At 41.8% G+C, this 24,176-nt stretch overlaps 1 protein-coding gene across 1 annotated transcript; it reads left to right on the forward strand.

Moving 5' to 3' along the window:
• The first annotated feature begins 3,169 nt into the window (after positions 1-3,169).
• LOC139663449 (zonadhesin) lies at positions 3,170-23,274 on the forward strand. The gene is made up of 27 exons (XM_071542126.1): positions 3,170-3,246; positions 3,463-3,515; positions 3,967-4,041; positions 4,678-4,880; positions 4,997-5,078; positions 5,778-6,145; positions 6,958-7,519; positions 7,699-7,895; positions 8,429-8,812; positions 9,402-9,694; positions 10,235-10,500; positions 11,151-11,288; positions 11,476-11,732; positions 11,872-11,956; positions 12,142-12,213; positions 12,437-12,574; positions 12,749-13,005; positions 18,147-18,231; positions 18,698-18,815; positions 19,266-19,394; positions 19,845-20,198; positions 20,281-20,333; positions 20,571-20,779; positions 20,992-21,148; positions 21,270-21,643; positions 22,591-22,720; positions 23,102-23,274. Exons 1-27 carry the CDS (start codon positions 3,170-3,172, stop codon positions 23,272-23,274), a joined length of 5,289 nt encoding a protein of 1,762 aa, XP_071398227.1.
• The last annotated feature ends 902 nt before the right edge of the window (positions 23,275-24,176 follow it).

Below are 24,176 nucleotides of genomic sequence, written 5' to 3' on the forward strand. Positions count from 1 at the left end.
ACTTGAACACACCTCTGGCCAAGTGGATTGGGCATTATTTACTGTAATGGAACATCAGTATGTACATTCCCTGCACAGTGTGCTCCTGTGAAAGAGCAGGACATGCCGTCTCCTTGAGTTCTAAAAATACTCCACCAATGTCACATGGCATTCGCTTGTATTTCCAAACCAACATTCCTTTGCTTGGTAAGGTGTTCTGCTTTTGCTTACAACACAGTGGAGTTAGCAAAGGGGAGATACAAATGCCACATAGGCTTATTAACTATTAGTCATGGATCAGGGGATCTGTAGTCCACAATCAGCCTATTAAAGGCCTGTATTGCTTTGTGCTTGTGGGCTTGCCCTGTCTTTGCCCTTTCTCTTGTTCCCATGCATGAAGTGGGGTGTGGTCAAGGTTGATTATTAATGGTCCTTCTATTAGTTGGCAAGAGACTTCCAAGGGTATGAGGAAATGCTGTCATATTGCAATTTTGACCTCATTAATGTTATGTTATATAGTTAATGTTGCTGTTGGTATTATGTTTTGTCCCTCATGGTGGGTAATGATTCTATTCATTAGAATCATTGTGATGATTAACTCAGACATGTGTTTAAATCATGGAGTATCATAAACAACACAGATATTTAGAGTATACGACTTGATAAAGAGACTTAGACCAGACTTGACCCTAGGCCTTATCAATAGACGGATAACTTCCTTCTAGACAGCATCAGGGGGGGTTACTGTCTAAAAACAAAGCCCAACATAGTAGTTACATTATGAATCATTTGTCTGTTTTGGTGATTGAGAGTTTGTATCGTTTGTGATGCTATAACATGTAAGTGCCTAAAAGTCAATAAGTAACTAAATGAGTTCGACAAAAGATTAACTACAGTCACACAAAACCATAATCAAACATAACCATAGTTGTTTAGCCATATGTGTTGCCACTTTTCAGTTTGAAGATAGAATTTTGACTGGAATATTTCAGACATTGGTGATCCATACTTCTGCTTTATTTTATGTTGAAGCTTGTCAAATTACAATCTGTCCCCTCTCCCCACAGACGCCCTCAGGTCAGTTTATAAGTAACTCACTTCCTGTTGCATGAATCACACACCTGAGACACACATAGATAAAACTTTGGCAATCTGTTATGAAATCAGGTTGGTTTGTAGATAAATCTAGATTATCTGTGTAGATAAAACAATAATTGCATTTGCCTTTTTTTTTTTTACCAAGAGAGAACAAATCTTGTCTGAATAAAGAAGACATTATACAGTTTCCATACCCTGCATATATATTTGGTACTTTACAGATTCTTAACAAAGACATGCTTCATGATGGACAGTTTTAAAGAGCTCTAATATTTGTTTTGGGCCCTCTCTCTATTGACACATAGGATGGGGCTTCAGGAATGTCACAGCAGGTGGATCAAAGCTGCCTCCCACATGATGTCTCTTTCTTATCACTCTTCTTCTGCCCATACTTAAAGTGTGGGCTGCGATCTAGCTGACACACTGTAAATATGCTCTAGCAGACATATACTTGAAGCCTGTTTTAACAAGAATATTATCAGGTCACAATGTACACATGCCTCCTTGTGTACCTCTCAGGCAGACATACAGATTGCACAAGGTGACAAATTTAACGACCCATCCCTTGGGTTTATCTTTGCTGGGTGTTATGGAGTGTGGGGCTTTTTAGACCTACAGTAGTTGTTGCCCTTTTCCTACATGTAAAATTCATGAGTATCAACAACAATCAGCTTTAATGGCCTGAACAGAGCAGGCTAATACTATTGTATAGAAAAGATTACTTCAGTAATGTGATGCCTGTTCTATAGTGATAAACAGGGATTTCTGTATAACATTAACGTTAAAAAAATTAACTACTAGAATGCCATGAATGTTGTGTTATGGCGTGATAATTCTACTTTAATGAAGTCCGTTAAAGCAGAACTATCCCTCTTTTAATTCAAGAGTGTGCATTTGAATCGGTTTGATCAGTAGTTTGTGTTATATAACACAATTCATTGTTTCAAGACTGAGAACTACAGCAGCTGACACCACCAACAGTGTGTGAGGGCAGATTGTAATTTCAGCAGTTGTCAGTTATGAGAATTGCGCTGCCCTTTTTCAGCAGATAAGATGCCATAAATCAACAGATGATAACCTGCTCGTTTTGGCTGAGGGGATGAGCAGCTATATACTACCCTATTCTGGTTGAATCTGTCTTTATGCTGGTTTATGCTCCCTGTACTTTTCTTGGACGGTGTGTGGATAGCAGATGATCACAGACTTTTTATTTGCCAGGCTAACCATTGAACCTATGATGAAACTTCACCTCACCCAAGGCTGCCTGTAAATGTTTTGTCCTCTGAGATAAAAACATTTGCAAAGACACATGGGCAGACACTGCTAAATCCGACTCTGTATTGCATTTACAATGATGTCATGGAATTGTGCAGAATTTGTTTTACCTGAGGTTAGAAACTGATTAACCATGAGAAAAGTGGCTGTTTTTTTTTTTTCGACCAATCAATTTTCACAGCCACCTTAACACACCAATGTCAAACCAAAGACACCAATAGGCAATTTCCACTTTGTTTTTGTTTTTGTTTTATTATTATTATTATTCTTTTTTTTATTGGCACCCATCAACATTAATGTTTGACTTTTACATGATAGTGAAAAATTCTTCAATAGAAGGATCAGATTCACTCATGTATTCATTCATCCATTCAGCTGTGGTTGTTATGCCCTACCCTCCCTTCAGTGCTTTTTATGGCCCAGCAATACCTGTACTAAACCCTGACCTTACCTATCAGCCAACTCCATTTACTGTAACTATGTTAGCAGGTGTCGTCACCTCTATATTATTTGACGCCACAGACCCAGTCCAGCCCCCTTCTTGTCTCCCCGTCCTCCAATCCTCTTTTAACCACCCACTGCTGAGGGTACCTGGTCAGGTGTGGGACCTATAAACACCCAAACCCTTCTGCTCTGTCCGGAAAAGGAGAGAGGAAGCCAGCAGCACCATCCTGCCAACAGTAAAGGGGCTACATACGCTGTGCTTCCGCAGAGACACTCCCCAAAAGCCACTCCTCATCATTCTTTCTTCAGGTCGTCAAAGGGAGAGTATTAACAAGGGGAGAGTACCTGACAGGCTGCCGTTAAGGGATCAGCCATGGTGGGAGGCATCCGCACAGATTTGCTGGTCACAGCGGTTCTACTCTTTCTAACTCAGACAGGGATTCAGTGCAGGTGGGTCTCAATTATTGCTTTGACTTTCAGCTGATAAGTAATTTGAAATGATTGTATACTGATAACTGTGTTTAGTTTAATTTAATTCATAGCTGGAAGTCAATGTGTGTGGAAGGTTTTAACAAGTTGAGCATAAATTGTTTTGTTTTATAGGAAAATGATTAATGGTTCAGAGCTAGAATCACATCTCTGATCCCTGTTGTTTTCCTCTCTCAGGGCTGAAAATGACAGCTCATCAGTTACTCTTCCAAACTGGAGGACAAACTCAGGTACGGAGGATACAAAGTACAAAGATCTGTTTGTCATCATGCCTTTCTCAAAAATACACAATAACTTTTATGTGAGAATAATAATTTGTCAGTGAAAGAAGCGGGTTGTTTATCAGACTAATTTATAATGTGCTGTTGCCTGGGTCTCATCAGTACTTTTGGTGTCATCCACACTACCAATTTCTTGCAACAGTAAGCTTGGACAAAAACAGCAAACAAAAGCTTTACCACACCAGACGTTTCTTTGATTAACAATGCACTTCCCATTAGGCGGTAGATTTATCTTGTACCCATCGAAATGAGCGGCTCCAAACATGTATGAGTATGCGGATAGATAGATAGATAGATAGATAGATAGATAGATAGATAGATAGATAGATAGATAGGCAGACAGGCAAACAGACAGAAATAAATGTGTATTTTAAATTTATATTTTCCTTTTCATCCATAGAATATGTTACACAGTGTGTCCTCAACAGTGACACCAATCTGTTGTGTGACTGGACAAGGGCCCAGAGAGGAACAGGTACAGTAGACACAATTTACAACAGTGAAGTGATGGCTGCCTATATATATAGACAGAGAGATATATAACTTGATTGTAGTAGCATTTACTTTTGTCCCAGTCTTTTTTGAGGGGATTTCAGTGTCAAACGTTGGTCCACAGTTTTATTCTAATCTACAGGCGGGCTGTTTCTGGGTCTGTGTATTACTGCATATCACTAATTGATCTGAAGCAGGGTAATAATCTTTTATAGTCTGGTGTTCTCCCAAGGGCAATCAAAGTAGAGGGCCTACACTCGAGGCTCACATTTAGCTCAAAAACACTCCAGCTATTTTACATCTAATTATAATGCGCCGTAACAGATGTACTTCTGCTGTTATTCCAATAACAAAGAGGAGGGAATGTTTTGCCATTTTTGATGTGATGAAAATTATACTGCAATATAAAAGCTCATTACAAAATCACACATTTAAAATAATCTGTTATCGTTCATATTGTGTGGTTCAAAAAGAATTAAGTGCTTTCAGTGAATATTTGTACTTTAGAAACAAAGTGGCAGACTGGCAGCACAAAAAACAATAATCTAGTCTATTACACTATTTGATCTACTTTTTTACCTCCTACATGAACACTACCTCTCTCCAAATGATGTCTCAGTGAGTTCTTTAGAGAGCAATGTCCTGAGGCTGGAAGGTGAAGCCTGTCTGGAGTTCTGGTACCTGGCTCCAGTCACTTCAGACCTTAAAGTTCTGCTGAAAAGCAGCACTGGACTGGTAGAAATCTGGACCTCACCTGCCCTGGACAGAGGTTCTTGGAGACAAGTGTTTGTCCCCCTATCCATCACTGAAACAGGGACCCAGGTAAAGTACCACACATGGGGTTGTACAGTATATACCACAAACCTGTAATTTAGTTGTGTAGGTGAATCACAGTATAATGTAGTGTATCTTAAAATATATGTACCTTTTTATACCAGGTTGTATTTGAAGCTGTCCAAGGACTGTCTATAGAAGAACAGGTCGCTGTTGACCATATAGGAGTAAGGAGAGGCCAGTGTGGTGAGTATTTACTCAGCTGTCAAATAAAATGAAAAAGGAAGGATATGTGACTTCTTTTATTGTGTAGGGAACAGAGCAATTTTAGTCCCATCACTCAAAAAAAATCATATAAATTGCATACTATATATACCCTCATGATGATAACAGTGTTACTTTATTTTTACACCCTGGGGGTTAGTTACGCAATACACAAACCATTATGTTACTGTCATTACACTTGTCAGATTGCTATCAAGAAAACTGTAAAAGAGCTTAGTCCAGGTATATGGGTTGCTAAAAATACGGAAGGTTATCAGTTACATGTTACATGTTATCAGACTAACATATCACAAGATCTTCATTCCAAAGATAAAAAATGTAGAAGATACTAATTTTCAAACAAAGTAGATTTTCCTCTGTCAAATGAGCCATAGCTCCCAAAGAGGTCAAGTTTCATAAGTTCACAATTTCAGCAAAAGGAGTGAAACCTTTTCTCATCCGACTGATTAATATCAACGAAGAGAATACTGATCTAAGTATCATTTAAGTAAAAAAAAAAAATCACATTATTAGGATCATTAAGAAAATGTGTTATAGTACACATTCATACGGAAAATAATATTTCAGTAATGTGTTGGTTAGTCATCCGTCATTCCTAACACTGGTGCAGACAGACAGTGTTGTGGTTGCGTGATTGTTTTCTTGCTCATTTCCCCACAGGACAGCAGTGTGAGCCCGACACAGAGTTCTGGACAGATGAGTCCACTCACTGCCTGTGTTCTGGTGGCCAGCTCTCCTGCTCTTCATCTCAAAGACAAAGCTCCAGTGACAATTCAACCCTGGCGACCTGCACCGTCCACAGTGACCCGCACTGCAGCACTTTCGACGGGGCCCTCTTCCGCTTCATGGCCCCCTGCACCTACGTCCTGGCCAAAACCTGCTCACCCACTGAGGCCCTGCCTTTGTTCAGTGTGGAGGTGGTCAGTGAGCGGAAGGATAACTCATCTGTATCTGCTGTCCAGCAGGTCAATGTGGAGCTGAAGAACCACAGAGTGTCCCTGCTGAAAAGGCAGACCCACCGGGTTATGGTGAGACACTTTAAATCAAGATGCCATACAATATAAGAATTCACATATGTCATTGTTACAGTCAACATAGCATCTGCCAAAAACTCTCCCCAAAAGCTAAAATGCCCCACTGTCATAGCAGCCTGAAGCTGCTCCATTCACAATGGGAGATCGACTTTGACAGACTTTTAAAGAACACATGTCTGAACTTGAACTGCATTCAAATAAGCATTATTTCATAGCTTTTGGTTGTGAATCAGAAAATGAAACCACGCCTCTGGCAACTCATTCTTGGCGCAGTAACAGTTCATTTTCAGTTTAATCCCTACTGAGCTGTGTATGACATCTCAGATATATATAAATATAAATATTTGTCACTTTTTATTGCTTTGGCAGACAGAAATTTACTAATGCAGACCAAACTATCTTTAAGCACAGGATTAACATGTTTGTATGGTGAAAGCCAGGGTTTCTTCCCTTTAAAACACATCCCCATCCCCATTTTACATTGTTTTATAAGCTTCATAATTAATGCAGTGCTATCTGTACAACAGTATGTGCTTCAGTTTTGTGGCACTGTGCCATTGTTCCGTAATGGTGCAATGGTGTTGAACTAAGTTGTAATTACTGGATAGAAAAGTCCACATATCTGCAGCCTCAGTCTACTGATAAACAGAGTTTATCATAGAGTGCAGAGTTTAGTTGCATAATGTTCCAGAATTCCCTGCTTATCAGTTTTGAGAATGCCGCCCTTTATGTAAACTATGAGATACAGTGAATCCATATTGCAGCTGACAGTCACTAAGGATGGCTGAATTAATGCTGTTCTCTAGGTTAATGGCATCTGGAGGATGCTCCCACTGAGCCTCAACGGTGGCACTGTCAAGATCCGTAGCAACCCTGCTGCTGTCGTGGTGGAAACCAGCTTCGATCTCTTTGTCTCATATGACAGCGCTGGTGCTGTGCATGTCACCGTGCCAGACACATACTCCAGTAAAGTCTGCGGCATGTGTGGCAACTTCAACAACCGCGGAGACGACGACTACCTCATGCCTGACGGTTCAGATGCCCCGGACGCTGTGGCCCTGGCTGAGAGCTGGCGGACCGAGGGAGCCGCCTCCTGCGAGACCATCCTCATACCCCATCAGTGTGACCCACAGGAAGAGGCTGAGTATGCCAGTGAGCCTTACTGCGGGGGCCTCCTCTCTGGGACTGGGCCCTTCTCCAGCTGCCTATCAGTCCTGGGGGCAGAGAGCTACTTCAGGAGCTGTGTGGTGGGAATGTGCACTACTCATGGTGACCCAGCGGTGCTATGTGAGACGCTACAGGGATACACTGATATCTGCCAGGAGGCCGGAGTCGTTGTACCTGCCTGGAGGAACTCCACGCTCTGTCGTATGTTGCTTTATCACTTCTTGTTTTGATTTCTCTTCCTCCTGTTTTTAAGTTAAAGGGGAAATAGTGGCAAATAATGGAAATAATTTTGATAATACAATAATGATCATACTCTCTCCTCTCACCTCTCACCTCTCCTCCTCCTCCTCCTCCTCCTCCTCCTCCTGTGCTCCCCTCAGCCCTGGAGTGTGGTGAAAACAGCCATTATAACTCATGTGCAGAGGGCTGCCCTGAGGTGTGCTCCAGCCTGGATGCAGCTGGCTCCTGTGGCGGCTGTGAGGAGAGATGTGAGTGTGACCCCGGCTTCAAACTCAGCGGGGGGAAGTGTGTACCAGCAGAGGACTGTGGCTGCTGGAAAAATGGACAACACTATGAGGCAGGTGGAGTAGATGAACAGAAAACACACATGGCATAATATCCCTAACTGTAACGTTAGGAGATGTCTGTGATCTCACTATGCAATTTCAGATTCAGTGATGTTGTTGTTGTTGTTGTTTATCTTGTATCCAGACTTATCAAGCTCATTTTAGGATTTTTTTTTGTGAAATCATCTTACTGTACTGGCAGATAATTTTACTGGTTTTAACAAATTTTACTTTTTTTCAGGATAATGTAACTTCTTTCAGGACATTTACTTGGTAAAAGTGAAATTGTCTCGGAGAAAGTTTCTTATTGAAAGATTTTCTTCAATGTTTTATGATTATGTCTTGAAAGAAGTCATTGTGGCATGTATCAAGTGAAAATTACTGAAACCAGTAAGTTTATCTGCCAGTGTAGTATGATAATTTGACAAATATCATGAAATAAGCTTGATAGGCCTGGAAACAAGATAAAATCACTTACTTGACAGCTTGCCATTTTTTGCAGTGTACTAATATTTAGTATTCACACAATGTCCTTCACCTCCAGAAAGGAACGATGTTCTTGGAAGGAGAGTGTGAGGAGCAGTGCCAGTGCATGGGTAACAACGAAGTCCAGTGCACCACAATGCACTGCGCAGACAATGAGGTCTGTAAGATCAAGGATGGTGAGAAAGGCTGTTTCCCTTTAAAACCCGTTACCTGCAGCGTGTACGGTGACCCGCACTATATCACCTTTGATGGGAGAGCCTACAACTTCCAGGGGGGCTGCAATTACACGCTGGCTACCACATGCGGAGAACAAAGCTCAGTCCAGTTCACTGTGACCGGACGCAACATGCACCCCCGCCTCCAGAACTTCACCCGCTCCAAGCTGCAGACTGTGGCTCTTCAGGTTGACGGTCTGCACCTCACCATGCATCAGAGTGGAGATGTCTATGTAAGCATGAAAAAAAAAAAACAATAATTCATGTAATTATCTCTGTATTACTGTCAAACCCTTCCAACTGCATTTATTGTACAACATGTGGATGTAATAGAGTTGTGAAAATGTGTATTACAGTGGAATTCAAGTGACCCCTTTGCTGGTTATGAGCACCAGTTCTGTACTGTTCTGTATTATCCACTGTAACACATTAATGATATCAGCTGACTTATCAGATAATGTGGTTATAGTGCAGAGATATGAGACTGTGTCAGAGATACTCTGTGTCAGAGAGCTCAGGTCAGCGGAAGAATTTGTCATCTGGGGCTTACAGAAACATAAACTAGAAGAGCGGAACAACTTGACTTTGCCCTGCTATGAAGTCTACTCCGCTACCATTTATTATTTACTGTTCAACAGTACAATAAATAGATCAACACCTGGATCTATCAATGGCTCACTGATTACACTAATTATCCCAGTACAAACATTTAGGAAAACTACTGTCTTCCATGCAAGATATTCAATATAAAGTAGTTTCCCACTGACTAACTTTGGTTGAATAAAGTAACAAAACAGTGTATTGTCCCCTCTCTAGGTGGATAACAGCGGGGTTCGTCTCCCCTATTCCACCAACGGTACATACGGCTCACTAAGCGTCTACACGAAGAAGCAATACGTTATCTTGGAGACAACCTTTGGCCTGAGGATGATGATAGATAGGCAGAACAGGCTCTTTCTGCAGGTCGATGAGCGCTACTGGGGTGCGATGTGCGGACTGTGTGGCACCTACTCTTATCAGCAGGGTGATGACTTCATAACACCGGGCGGTCAAAATGTCACCGAGCCATTTGAGTTTGCCGACAGCTGGAAGGTGGAGGACAACACCTTGTGAGTCCTTTTACTTTATATGCTTGTGATACTCTCATGTACACTACCAGTCAAAAGTTTGGACACACCACATTTTTCTTTAGTTTTTACTATTTCCTCATTTTAGAATAATAGTAAAGACATCAAAACTATGAAATAACACAAATGGAATTATGCAGTGACCAAAAAAGCGTTAAACAAATTAAAGTTATCTTATATTTTAGATTCTTTGAAGTAGCCAACCTTTGATGGAAAGGCTTTGGAAAGACATACATTCATACATAGGCATCAAGTTATTTTTATTTGTCTAAGAAACAAATTTCAAGCATTTAAGCATAAGCCTTTAGATCAAAATGGCTTTAAGATAATGAAAAATAGAGAGAAAGTAGAGTATAATCATGTACACTACTTTTTTATGTAAATAATCACTTCACATCACTGTTTTGGCAGCATAGCAGTGAAAATTCATCATACTGGACATTTTTGGCTGCTGCATTCATCCTAAGATAATAAATCCAAATCAGTTCATCCCTCTCTCGATCTCTAAACTCTCTCCTCCAGGTGTACTGCCCATCCAAACAATCCCAGGCCTTGTACCGCCCATGAGGAGAATCTGGCCTACAGTGAGTGTAACAAGCTACTGGGGCAGGCCTTCAGGTCCTGCCACGACTCCGTCCACCCACAGACCCACCTCACCAGCTGTGTCTATGACTACTGTGACACGAATGGGGACCAGCACACCCTATGTGAATCCTTGGAGTCCTATGTGGCAGCCTGCGAGGTGGCAGGGGTGGAGCTGCCCCACTGGCAGAGTGGCACCGCCTGTGGTGAGCATTTGGTGGAGCTTTGGCGATGAAGAGAGTGGTTTCTGTACAAGGGGTTCTGCAGGCTTAATGATATCGGTCTTGATTGACTGATTGATTGAAGGCAATTCATCTTACCTTGCATTCTATTCTATGTGCAGCATTTCATATCTCTTGATTGCCTTTTCTCTCTCCCAATAATATCTTCCATAGTTCCCTCTTGCCTTTCATTCTTTTGATTGTTGCTAACTATTTTTGCTCCTTTGATGACAGCAGTTTATTTTTTTTTTCTATTTCAGCTGACCCCCCAACCACTCCAACTCCTCCTACTTCTCCAACACCCGATCAAACTTGTAAGAACAGTCAGGGTTGGGAAGGTTTCTTTCAAAATGGAACCGATAAGAAATGCTTTATTACTGATTTGTGTAATCGATGAAAGAATCCAATGATTCATTCCAAAACAGCTACTTTCGGATTTTCTTGCCTCCCAAAGCCTATTGTAGTTTTATTGTTTACGTTTATTGTAAAAATGTATTCCAATACAAGTCATTTGAATAGCATTAGTATGATAATTTACAGTCATGATTAACCATTATTTTTCACCTGTAATGTTCTTGAAAGTCGTGGTTTCATAATACCCATCATCTAAATTGTCTTCATATGCTTTTTCATAGTTTGCCCCTTGAACTGCAACTTTGATAATAGTTTGTGTGGGTGGGAGCAGCTCATACAGGACAGTTTTGATTGGAAAAGACAATCCGGCCCGACCCCATCAAACCCCACTGGGCCAAACCAAGACCACACCACTGGAGGTAAGACACAATGTTAGGCCACACTATCACATTCACACAAAACACTTGCAATGGCAATGGAAAACTACCAATATCAGAAAAAAGTAGACTATAGTCAAATCTCGAAGTCATACCATAGCTGCGTCAGTTGTATCCATTTTGAATGATAAAAGCTTAATATTTGAGTCTGTATGATTGTTTCTTCTAGCGGGCTTCTTCATGTACATTGAGGGTGACAGTGTAACCCACGGAGACTCGGCTCGTCTGTTGAGCTCAACGTGCCATTACAGTGGCCCAGTCTGCCTGCACTTCTGGTACCACATGTACGGTTCAGCCAAAGCCATGGCCCTCAATATGTACCTGCTCGAAGAGGGGAAAGTCACCAAGATCTGGTCCAAGGCAAACAACCAGGGACCAGAGTGGCTTCCAGCTTATGCTGATATCACAGTCTCTGGTCCATTCCAGGTAAGTCTGACATTATATAGGACAACTGTATAATGAACCTAAAAGATAATGGTTCTTAAATGTTGTGAGCTTTCGTTGCATAGAAAAAAGATGTCATCCTGTACAGTGAAGAATTCTATTTTCATATTCATTGTTTCAGATTATTGTGGAGGGAATACGAGGCTCTAACGCTCAATCAGATGTGGCCATAGATGACATTTCCATCCACTTTGACTCATGCTCAGGTGACACTGACCTCTAACAAAGAGGACAATAATTCAGTAATTTGATTAAAGATACATCATAATATTAAGGGTTAATTTTCAAAAGGTGTACATAAATTAAGATCTGAATTACCCAGTATCTCAGAGTATAAACTGTATCAGCAAAATCAATGATGACTCCATCAACATGTCTTTTCTTCCTCTAGCCGGTTCCCCTGGACTGGATAGTGTAACCACACTTCCTCCTAAAACTGCAGAAGTCTTCCCCTCACATCAAAGTAAGTACACAGGGGAATATTTTTTTGGGTCAGTTGCTTCTGCATCATAAAATTTGAAGCTTTTGTAAACTGGTTACAAATTAACATTTGGCTCCAACTAAATACTGAATCTGCAATTCTGACAGGAAATTAAAGTTATAGATTGTCAAAATGTTCATTTAAGTTGTAAAAGGGGTCAAAATATTTAGTTCATGTTAATATTTTGCAAATGTTCCCTTCATAGTCTGCAGTAACCTGGACTGCAGCTTTGACAGCAACCTTTGCCGTTGGAGTCAGATGATAACGGATGCTTTTGAATGGACATGGAGGAGTGGCTCCACCCCCACCATGATGACTGGGCCTTCTGCTGACCACACCGGAGGTGATACACTCTTTGATTCATATATAATATTATAACAATGGCAATATTTTACAATTTACATTGTGTACATGGATAATATGTTGATGTAAGGAAAGTTATCTCTACACATGGGAAATAACAAATTGGGGTGCTATATGATAGAAAAACTTGATCTATTTCATTCTCCTGTTCCAGGTGGTCACTACCTTTACATGGAGGCCAGCAATATGACACATGGAGACACGGCTCGCCTCCTCAGCTCTGTGTGTTCTGACTCTGGTCCTCAGTGTCTGCAGTTCTGGTACCATATGTACGGCTCAGCCGATACAATGGGCCTCCATGTTTATTTGGTCCAGGACAGACTGGCTGATGCTGTTTGGTGGAAGAGGAATGACCAAGGAAACATGTGGCGCCTGGCCCAGGTGGACTTCACCACAAGTGGACCTTTCCAGGTGAGTAACCTGTAATTGGTGTTTCCTGGTATAACATGGTAGCATGGTATAACTTTTACTTATGAATTTCCCCAAAAGCTTAATTCCGGCTACAGTGATTTACTGTCTAGTAGCCAACAGTAAAGGAATGTGCGATAACACAGGAATATTGTGTTATAAATTAACCTTTAAATTTGCAACAATTGAATTTTAGATCATCTTTGAGGGGCGCAGAGGTTCCACCGATCTGTCTGATGTGGCCATAGACGATGTGAAGCTTCTTCACGGCCGATGCTCTGGTAGGAACCATGCACACACAGAAAGTATTCACAGGTGTTGAATGCTTAGAACTCATTTTAATGCTATGCAGCCTGAAAACTCTATTTGTAATTCATGTGTTAATCATTCACTCTACCAACTTGTTATGCTGCGTACCTTATAGCATTGCTGCACTCTTGCAGGTGTGAGTGATGGTGTGACAGCTAGTCCTCCTAGACCCGATTTCAACACCACAGCACCTCCAAGTCCTCCTGTGCCAACCACTGCAGCTCCAGAGGCTCCTGTGGTCAATGTTACAGCTCAGCCCCCTATAGTGGATGTCACCACACCTTCCCTAGTGGAAGCAACAACCCACTTCATTAATGAGGACGTTACACATGCTCTATTTAACAGACCACCATCCCCAAATGCTCCACAATCAGGTACTGTGATAATTCAACAGTATCTCCATCTCTGATTACTAAGTTGGTTTGGATTTACTGTGTCTTTCCAGATCCAACTTTTAACCGCTATACAATTGTGTGTACAATTTCTAGAATGATTGTCTCAGTAGACTAATGATATTTCTGATGTTTCTTTCCAGTCTGCCAACTGAACTGTGATTTTGAACAAGATCTATGTGAATGGAATCAAATGGTGACTGATGCTTTTGATTGGACATGGCATAGTGACTCCACTCCTACTATGATGACAGGGCCTTCCTCAGACCACACAAGCGGAGGTAAGAACTGACACAAAGCCAAGTAATGTTGGAAATATTACACTTGTGTTGGTTATGGTGTAAAACTGTCTTGGGGAAAAATACCCAGTACAACATTAGCTAAATTTACATCACCTTCAGGTAGATTTCAAACTGGTGGGAAAATGCAAGGAACAACTTTACTTTGCAGAGTGAGAGAAGATCTCCAGTAATTGACAAATTTAGCATGTTCCCTTGCATATCCCCACTTCAAACTGCTAAAGGAGGGCAGTGATTCCCCTAAATTATACTTGCCTTGAAATTTGAATTAAATCATTTTGAGTATTTCATGAAAGGCTGGTGAATTCTTGGATTATCTAAATGTAGTACATTATCTGTTGCTTGGATTGAACCAATCCTAATGTATTTATTCAGGTGGTCACTATCTTTACATCGAGGCCAACAGTGCAGCATATGGAGACACGGCTCGCCTCCTCAGCCCTGAGTGTTCTGACTCTGGTCCTCAGTGTCTGCAGTTCTGGTACCATATGTATGGCTCAGCCGATACGATGGGCCTCCATGTTTATGTGGTCCAGGACAGAATGGCTCATCCTTTTTGGTTTAAGAAGAATGACCAAGGAAACATGTGGCGCCTGGCCCAGGTGGACTTCACCACAAGTGGACCTTTCCAGGTGAGTAACCTGTAACTGGTGTTTCCTGGTATAACATGGTAGCATGGTATAACTTTTACTTAGAAAGTTCCCCAAAAGCTTAATTCCGGCTACAGTGTTCAATTGAACCAATTGAACACAGGAATATTGTGTTATAAATGAACCTTTAAATTTGCAACAAATTAATTTTAGATCATCTTTGAGGGGCGCAGAGGTTCCACCGATCTGTCTGATGTGGCCATAGACGATGTGAAGCTTCTTCACGGCCGATGCTCTGGTAGGAACCATGCACACACAGAAAGTATTCACAGGTGTTGAATGCTTAGAACTAATTTTAATGCTATGCAGCCTGAAAACTCTATCTGTAGTTCATGTGTTAATCATTCACTCTACCAACTTGTTATGCTGCGTACCTTATAGCATTGCTGCACTCTTGCAGGTGTGAGTGATGGCGCGACAGCTAGTCCTCCTAGACCTGATTTCAACACCACAGCACCTCCAAGTCCTCCTGTGCCAACCACTGCAGCTCCAGAGTCTCCTGTGGTCAATGTTACAGCTCAGCCCCCTATAGTGGATGTCACCACACCTTCCCTAGTGGAAGCAACAACCCACTTCATTAATGAGGACAACATTACTAATGCTCCAGATAGCAGACCACCATCCCCAAATGCTCCACACTCAGGTACTGTGATAATTCAACAGCAGTGTTTTTAACACTCACAGTATCTCCATCTCTGGTTATTAAGTTGTTTAGGACTTACTGTGTCTTTCCAGATCCAATTTTTAACCGCTATACAATTGTGTGTACAATTTCTAGAACGATTGTCTCAGTAGACTAATGATATTTCTGATGTTTCTTTCCAGTCTGCCAACTGAACTGTGATTTTGAACAAGATCTATGTGAATGGAATCAAATGGTGACTGATGCTTTTGACTGGACATGGCATAGTGGCTCCACTCCTACTATGATGACAGGGCCTTCCTCAGACCACACAAGCGGAGGTAAGAACTGACACAAAGCCAAGTAATGTTGGAAATATTACACTTGTGTTGGTTATGGTGTAAAACTGTCTTGGGGAAAAATACGCAGCACAACCTTTGGTAGATTTACATCACCTTCAGGTGGACTTCAAACTGGTGGGAAAATGCAAGGAATAACTTTACTTTGTTTGCAGAGCGAGAGAAGATCTCCAGTAATTGACAAATTTAGCATGTTCCCTTGCATATCCCCATTTCAAACTGCTAAAGCAGGGCAGTGATTTCCCTACTTGCCCTGAAATTTGAATTAAATGATTTTGAGTAATTCATGAAAGGCTAATGAATTCTTGCATTATCTAAATGTAAAATATTACATTATCTGTTGCTTGGATTGAACCAATTCTAATGTATTTATCCAGGTGGTCACTATCTTTACATCGAGGCCAACAGTGCAGCATATGGAGACACGGCTCGCCTCCTCAGCTCTGAGTGTTCTGACTCTGGTCCTCAGTGTCTGCAGTTCTGGTACCATATGTACGGCTCAGCCGATACGATGGGCCTCCATGTTTATTTGGTCCAAGATAGAATGGCTCATCCTTTTTGGAAGAAGAAGAATGACCAAGGAAACATGTGGCGCCTGGCCCAGGTGGACTTCACCACAAGTGGACCTTTCCAGGTGAGTAACCTGTAACTGGTGTTTCCTGGTATAACATGGTAGCATGGTATAACTTTTACTTAGAAAGTTCCCCAAAAGCTTAATTCCGGCTACAGTGATTTTCTGTCAGCCAACAGTAAAAGAATGAAGTAAATGCTAAGGAAACTGCATGCGATAACACAGGAATATTGTGTTATAAATGAACCTTTACATTTGCAACAATTGAATTTTAGATCATCTTTGAGGGGCGCAGAGGTTCCACCGATCTGTCTGATGTGGCCATAGACGATGTGAAGCTTCTTCACGGCCGATGCTCTGGTAGGAACCATGCACACACAGAAAGTATTCACAGGTGTTGAATGCTTAGAACTCATTTTAATGCTATGCAGCCTGAAAACTCTATTTGTAATTTATGTGTTAATTCACTCTACCAAGTTATTATGCTGCGTACCTTATAGAATTGCTGCGCTCTTGCAGGTGTGAGTGATGGCGCGACAGCTAGTCCTCCTAGACCTGATTTTAACACCACAGCACCTCCAAGTCCTCCTGTGCCAACCACTGCAGCTCCAGAGCCTCCTGTGGTCAATGTTACAGCTCAGCCCCCTATAGTGGATGTCACCACACCTTCCCTAGTGGAAGCAACAACCCACTTCATTAATAAGGACAACATCACTAATGCTCCAGATAGCAGACCACCATCCCCAACTGTTCCACACTCAGGTACTGTGAGTCAACAGCAGTGTTTTTAACACTCACAATATCTCCACCTCTGGTTATTAAGTTGTTTAGGACTTACTGTGTCTTTCCAGATCCAATTTTTAACTGCTATACAATTGTTGGTACAATTTCCAGAATGATTGTCTCAGTGATATTTCTGATCTTTTGTTTCCAGTCTGCCAACTGAACTGTGATTTTGAACAAGATTTATGTGAATGGAATCAAATGGTGACTGATGCTTTTGACTGGACATGGCATAGTGGCTCCACTCCTACTATGATGACAGGGCCTTCCTCAGACCACACAAGCGGAGGTAAGAACTGACACAAAGCCAAGTAATGTTGGTAATATTATACTTGTGCTGGTTATGGTGTAAAACTGTCTTTGAGGGAAATACACAGCTCAACCTTTAGTAAATTTGCATCACCTTCAGGTGGATCTCAAACTGGTGGGAAGGAACAACTTTACTTTGTTTGCAGAATGAGTAGGAAGATCTCCAGTAATTGACAAATTTAGCATGTTCCCTTGCATATCCCCACTTCAAACTGCTAAAGGAGGGCAGTGATTTCCCTAAATTGTACTTGCCTTGAAATTTGAATTAAATCGTTTTGAGTATTTCATGAAGGACTAATAAATAATGAATTCTTGCATTATCTAAATGTAAAATATTACATTATCTGTACTTGGATTAAACAAACCCTTATCTACTCATCCAGGTGGTCACTATCTTTACATTGAGGCCAACAGTGCAGCATATGGAGACACAGCTCGCCTCCTCAGCTCTGAGTGTTCTGACTCTGGTCCTCAGTGTCTGCAGTTCTGGTACCATATGTACGGCTCAGCCGATACGATGGGCCTCCATGTTTATTTGGTCCAGGACAGAATGGCTCATCCTTTTTGGAAGAATAGGAATGACCAAGGAAACATGTGGCGCCTGGCCCAGGTGGACTTCACCACAAGTGGACCTTTCCAGGTGAGTAACCTATAACTGGTGTTTGCTGGTATAACATGGTATAACTGGTGGCATGGTATAACTTTTATAAAGCTTAATTCTGACTACAGTGATTTTCTGTGTAGTAGCCAACAGTAAAGGAATGAAGTAAGAGCTAAGGAAACCGCATGCGATAACACAAGAATAATGCGTTATAAATTAACCTTTACATTTGCAACAATTGAATTTTAGATCATCTTTGAGGGGCGCAGAGGTTCCACCGATCTGTCTGATGTGGCCATAGATGATGTGTCTCTTCATCATGGGCGCTGTGCAAGTAAGCACATTACCCTTCCATTCACTGTTATAAAACTCACTACATACAGTAAGCAAAAACATTGACATGATTGTGAAATTTTATTATAGATCTGGATAAGCCAACAACCTCTGCTCCCCCAACCATTGGTCCAGTTATAACAGACGAACCTGTGTTTCCTCCGGTGAACAACTACACCACTGCACAACTACCAACATCAACTACATCCATACCACCACAGCCATCTACAACAATATTAACAACAAAGGCCACCACAACAACGGCACCTACAACTGACTGTGATACACAAACCACTACACCAACACCACCAGCCACAACATCACCACAAACCACAGCAATAAGTGAACCTCCTAACACAGCTAATCCTGATGTCCCAACCACTGCAACACCACAGCAACCAACCACAGGTAGTTATGAACCTCAAACCACAGCTAGACCACAACCTCCAACAACAGTCAGACCACAGCCTCCAACAACAGCCAGACCACAGCCTCCAACTACAGCCAGACCACAGCCTCCAACAACAGCCAGACCACAGCCTCCAACTACAGGAAGACCACAACCCCCAACTACACCTATACCAAGTAAGTGTTTGCATTTCCCTATTTACTACATACAGTAAGCAAAAACATTGACATGATTGACATGATTGTGAAATTTTATTATAGATCTGGATAAGCCTACAACCTCTGCTCCCCCAACCATTGGTCCAGTTATAACAGACGAACCTGTGTTTCCTCCGGTGAACAACTACACCACTGCACAACTACCAACATCAACTACATCCATACCACCACAGCCATCTACAACAATATTAACAACAAAGGCCACCACAACAACGGCACCTACAACTGACTGTGATACACAAACCACTACACCAACACCACCAGCCACAACATCACCACAAACCACAGCAATAAGTGAACCTCCTAACACAGCTAATCCTGATGTCCCAACCACTGCAACACCACAGCAACCAACCACAGGTAGTTATGAACCTCAAACCACAGCTAGACCACAACCTCCAACAACAGTCAGACCACAGCCTCCAACAACAGCCAGACCACAGCCTCCAACTACAGCCAGACCACAGCCTCCAACAACAGCCAGACCACAGCCTCCAACTACAGGAAGACCACAACCCCCAACTACACCTATACCAAGTAAGTGTTTGCATTTCCCTATTTACTACATACAGTAAGCAAAAACATTGACATGATTGACATGATTGTGAAATTTTATTATAGATCTGGATAAGCCTACAACCTCTGCTCCCCCAACCATTGGTCCAGTTATAACAGACGAACCTGTGTTTCCTCCGGTGAACAACTACACCACTGCACAACTACCAACATCAACTACATCCATACCACCACAGCCATCTACAACAATATTAACAACAAAGGCCACCACAACAACGGCACCTACAACTGACTGTGATACACAAACCACTACACCAACACCACCAGCCACAACATCACCACAAACCACAGCAATAAGTGAACCTCCTAACACAGCTAATCCTGATGTCCCAACCACTGCAACACCACAGCAACCAACCACAGGTAGTCATGAACCTCAAACCACAGCTAGACCACAACCTCCAACAACAGTCAGACCACAGCCTCCAACAACAGCCAGACCACAGCCTCCAACAACAGCCAGACCACAGCCTCCAACAACAGCCAGACCACAGCCTCCAACTACAGGAAGACCACAGCCTCCAACTACAGCCAGACCACAGCCTCCAACAACAGCCAGACCACAGCCTCCAACTACAGCCAGACCACAGCCTCCAACAACAGCCAGACCACAGCCTCCAAGTACAGCCAGACCACAGCCTCCAACAACAGCCAGACCACAGCCTCCAAGTACAGCCAGACCACAGCCTCCAACAACAGCCAGACCACAACCTCCAACAACAGCCAGACCACAGCCTCCAACAACAGCCAGACCACAGCCTCCAAGTACAGCCAGACCACAGCCTCCAACAACAGCCAGACCACAGCCTCCAACTACAGCCAGACCACAGCCTCCAACAACAGCCAGACCACAGCCTCCAACTACAGGAAGACCACAACCCCCAACTACACCTATACCAAGTAAGTGTTTGCATTTCCCTATTTAAAAAGATTTTAAACAAGGACCGGGTTTTCAAAGTATACTCAATACTGATATATTTGTTGAAAGCCAATGGCAAAGATAACCTCAGAGCTAAGATACTTTTAGAAAACTGGATCACGGCTCAGAGATTTACAGCAGACATACAAATAAATTTTTCACATGCTCATACAATGATGCTCATACAATACATTTTCTCTCTCTCTCTCTCTCTCTAGCACCCTCTTGCCCAGAGAACAGTCATTACACCACTTGTATCCCTGCCTGCAGTCCAACCTGCATGAACCTGCACGGCCCACCTGGCTGCAATGTGAATGAACCTTGTGCACAGGGATGTGTCTGTGATGATGGCTTTGTACGGAAACGGAGCGTTTGTGTGCCTATCCAACAGTGTGGCTGTGTGGACAGGAATGGCAGCAAACATCAGGTAAGTGACAGTTATATACAAAGTTATACACAGCCTAGTATGTTTGGTTTTCTCATACATAAGATTACTGTAATTCTGAAAACCCTAGCATGGATGCCAACAATTGGTGCATGTGGTTAACCAAAATGCCATCCTAGTAAAGAGGAGCCTCATTAAAGGGAGATGGAGGTCAATGTAGTATGATGACTCACCTTTTTTCCTCCTTTTTTCAGTTTAATGAGGTGTGGTACACCGACCACTGCAGTCAGAAATGTGAATGTGAGAAAGACGATGGTGTGGGGGAGATTGAGTGTGATGATGAAGACGAATGTGATGGAAATGCTGTCTGCCTTCAAAATGAGAAGGGCCAGTATGACTGCAAGTCGACAGGTAAACACCAACAGTTCACAGAAACGCTTTACTATCTGATGTATCTAAGCTATGTTGATACATTATAAGAGTTATGTCTTCCACGCTAAATTTGAAATGTTCTTCCCCTCTATCTCCACAGGCTTCAGTGAGTGCACTGTCAATGGAGACCCCAAGTACAGAACCTTTGATAACATGAAGCACGAGTTTGAGGGTGAGCACTCCTATGTGCTGGTCCAGACCACCAACCTGCCAAATAACCTGCCAGAAGTCTACATAGAAGGCATCAATACAGCCAGCAGTGATGATCAAGATGATAATGAGCATGATGATGATGACAGCAGTGAAGAGCGCGACAGCCACAGAGACAGCAGAGGCAGGGATGATGATGATGATGATGACGATGACGAGCACGATGATGACAGTCATGAGCATGAGGAACACCGCAGGCTAAGAGAGCTCAAGATCAGAGTCTACAATCATACTGTGGAGTTCAAGAAGCATCGAAAGCTGGTGGTAAGTATCAAGGGCATTTTTTACAGTATATTGCCTTCATCTCATTTTCCAGTGGAGCATTTTCAGCAGCCTCAATATTTTGTTCACGGGATAATGTCATCATATTTCAGTGTGCCCACAAACATTTGCCACAGCACTGAGGGAAATAACCGATGTTCCTTCATATTATCTCTGTGAGGTGTTAGGGTAGTGATGCAGGTGATGTACTACGTGCTAAATTATGCTTTGTCATGTTTATTTCCCTATTGGCACTCTGTGCGTGTGTTTGTGTGTGTGTGTGAGAGAGAGAGATAGAGAGAGAGAGAAGAAAAAAGATAGATGTCTCATAGCCACAAGGAAAAGCATAACCTGTCGTACATTATGTAACCATTCAATGTTACTTCCTTAATCCTCTTCTGCCTTGTCCAACCAAACGTGATTTTTGGAGGGCCTGCTGTTCAAGTCCAACAAAAGGACACCCATCCAGCACCACCTTATAAGTGACAAAATAAATCTGTGGCCATCCAAAGGTCTTTGTTGTGTGTGCAGCTGTCACCTATGGAGTCAATCAATCTATATAATGTAATATTCCTTTAAAAATCTGTTTGAGCTATCTAATTTTGAGAAAATCTGCATATATTTGGCCCAAAGGACCTTTGTGCTCAGTCCTTCAGCTTACTTAGGCAGTCACTGTGTCAAACTTTGAAATGAGTTTCGCTTTACATTTGCAAAAAGTTTTGTGTTTGAAGATTGCGAAAAAGCTAAAAAAAAACTTCAAATCCATATTTCTTTGTTCAAGCAGCTGTAAGACATTCAAAAGACTTTAGAGAATTTAAAATACAAGCACACAAATGGTTGAATTCAAGGGTATTCAAGGGTCTCTAACAGGCATACAAGATCAGATATGCCTAATCAGATATTACAAAACGCATTGACAACTCCACCCACCCTCTTCTCTCTCCATCCAGCTGGATGGCAGAGTAACTCGCCCTCCTGTCTCACCGGCCAGTGGCCTAAAGATCCGGGTGCATTCCTCTCGCATCTACCTGAAGACAGACTTTGGCCTCTCGGTGGAGTTTGATGGACACAGCACAGCAGGTCAGTAATCTTAATAACCTCATTACCACACAGTATAGAGTGTATGGATCACATATCAGTAGTCTCAGGACATGTGAGCATATAGAACTCATAACTAATCCCTAAATTACAAAAAATTCAAATTAATTGTTCATTTAAAGCATCCCCAATAGTTTGTGCCATGTTGGTCAACTCGTCTTCTTGGGCTACACACATAAATTACAACATAGAATAAATTCTTACAAAAATTGACCATGTTTGCTTACAGAACAGACTCAAGTTTGTTCAAGTTAATCAACCTTGCCACACTTGTAAATGTTTTAATTCCATTCAAACACTGATTAACGAGTCATTGAGTTTTACAATGAATCAACTGATGTGACGTTGTTGTTTTGCCTGCAGAGATCATTCTACCACACATGTACAAAAGGAAGGTGGGGGGTATGTGTGGGAACTTTGACGGTAAAAAGAGGAATGACCTGATGAAGCCAGATGGCAGCCAGGCCCAGAGTATTGAAGAGTTTGGAGAGAGCTGGCGAGTGACGGAGGACTCTCTGAATATCAGATGGAGGTAAGGATGAGACACTGCGTTCACTCGCCACTTAATGTTTTATAACAAGTAGTGAGTTGGGCTGACTCACTCTACTTGTCAATGAGATCATTTCTGCCATCTTATAGTATAACAAACTGACAGATGCAATGTTTTTTTGTTTTTTTTAGACGAGCCACTCACCTTCGAACCCCCTCCCGAACCTGAATTGACTAGGCATATCTGTGGCTAGTGACAATGCTGTCCAATTTTCTTATCCTGCAGCTTCATCCTTTCAGCACAATAAATACATGATGAAAACATTTCCCCAACATGCAGTGTATCATGATGAAAAGACTTAGCTGTATATATATATATTTAGGTATAGGTATATATATATATATATATATATATATATATATATATATATATATACCTACAGTATTCCAGGGTTTCTTATCATCTCAAGGGTCTGATGTCCAGGATATATTTGAAGGTTCAGAAGTCTAGATAAAAAGTTACTGTGGTCTCTTTCTTTTCTAAATCTGTCATATTCATTTTTTTCATAAAGAGTTCATTGTACTCTGTATCAAATAATGTATAACAAAGCACTTCAGTAGCCTATATCAGAGTTTACTATTTGTGTCATTACCATTTGTACTATTTATTCTGAGGTAATATTCTTACAGATGCACACATGATTCAGTGACTGTATCTTATAATTTAGTGACACTGTCACAAGCACGTACACTTTCATTGAACGTTTGTCACAGGCAGCAATGTGAACAAAGCTTTTTGCCATATCTCCGTCCTACTGAATGTACGAGTACCAATGGATTATTTATCTACATCTGATACCGTTGGAATGAAATTTAATGAGCAATAAATAATTGTGGCAGCACGTGGCAGCAATGTGTGTTTGAATGTCTTTGAATGAACGGGTGATTG

The sequence above is a fragment of the Centroberyx affinis genome, unplaced genomic scaffold (genome assembly GCF_046629955.1).
Source record: "Centroberyx affinis isolate AG114_WGS23_722 - 3 ecotype Tasmania unplaced genomic scaffold, CSIRO-AGI_Caff_v1 ptg004019l_1, whole genome shotgun sequence".
NCBI classification, from domain to species: Eukaryota; Metazoa; Chordata; class Actinopteri; order Beryciformes; family Berycidae; genus Centroberyx; species Centroberyx affinis.

Excerpts from the sequence above, each read along its gene's own strand:
- LOC139663449 (XM_071542126.1), top strand. The coding sequence starts at position 3,170 with ATGGTGGGAGGCATCCGCACAGATTTGCTGGTCACAGCGGTTCTACTC. Across the intron at positions 4,042-4,677 it reads AAGGGCCCAGAGAGGAACAG|TGAGTTCTTTAGAGAGCAAT; the intron begins GTACAGTAGACA and ends ATGATGTCTCAG. Across the intron at positions 8,813-9,401 it reads CCATGCATCAGAGTGGAGAT|GTGGATAACAGCGGGGTTCG; the intron begins GTCTATGTAAGC and ends TCCCCTCTCTAG.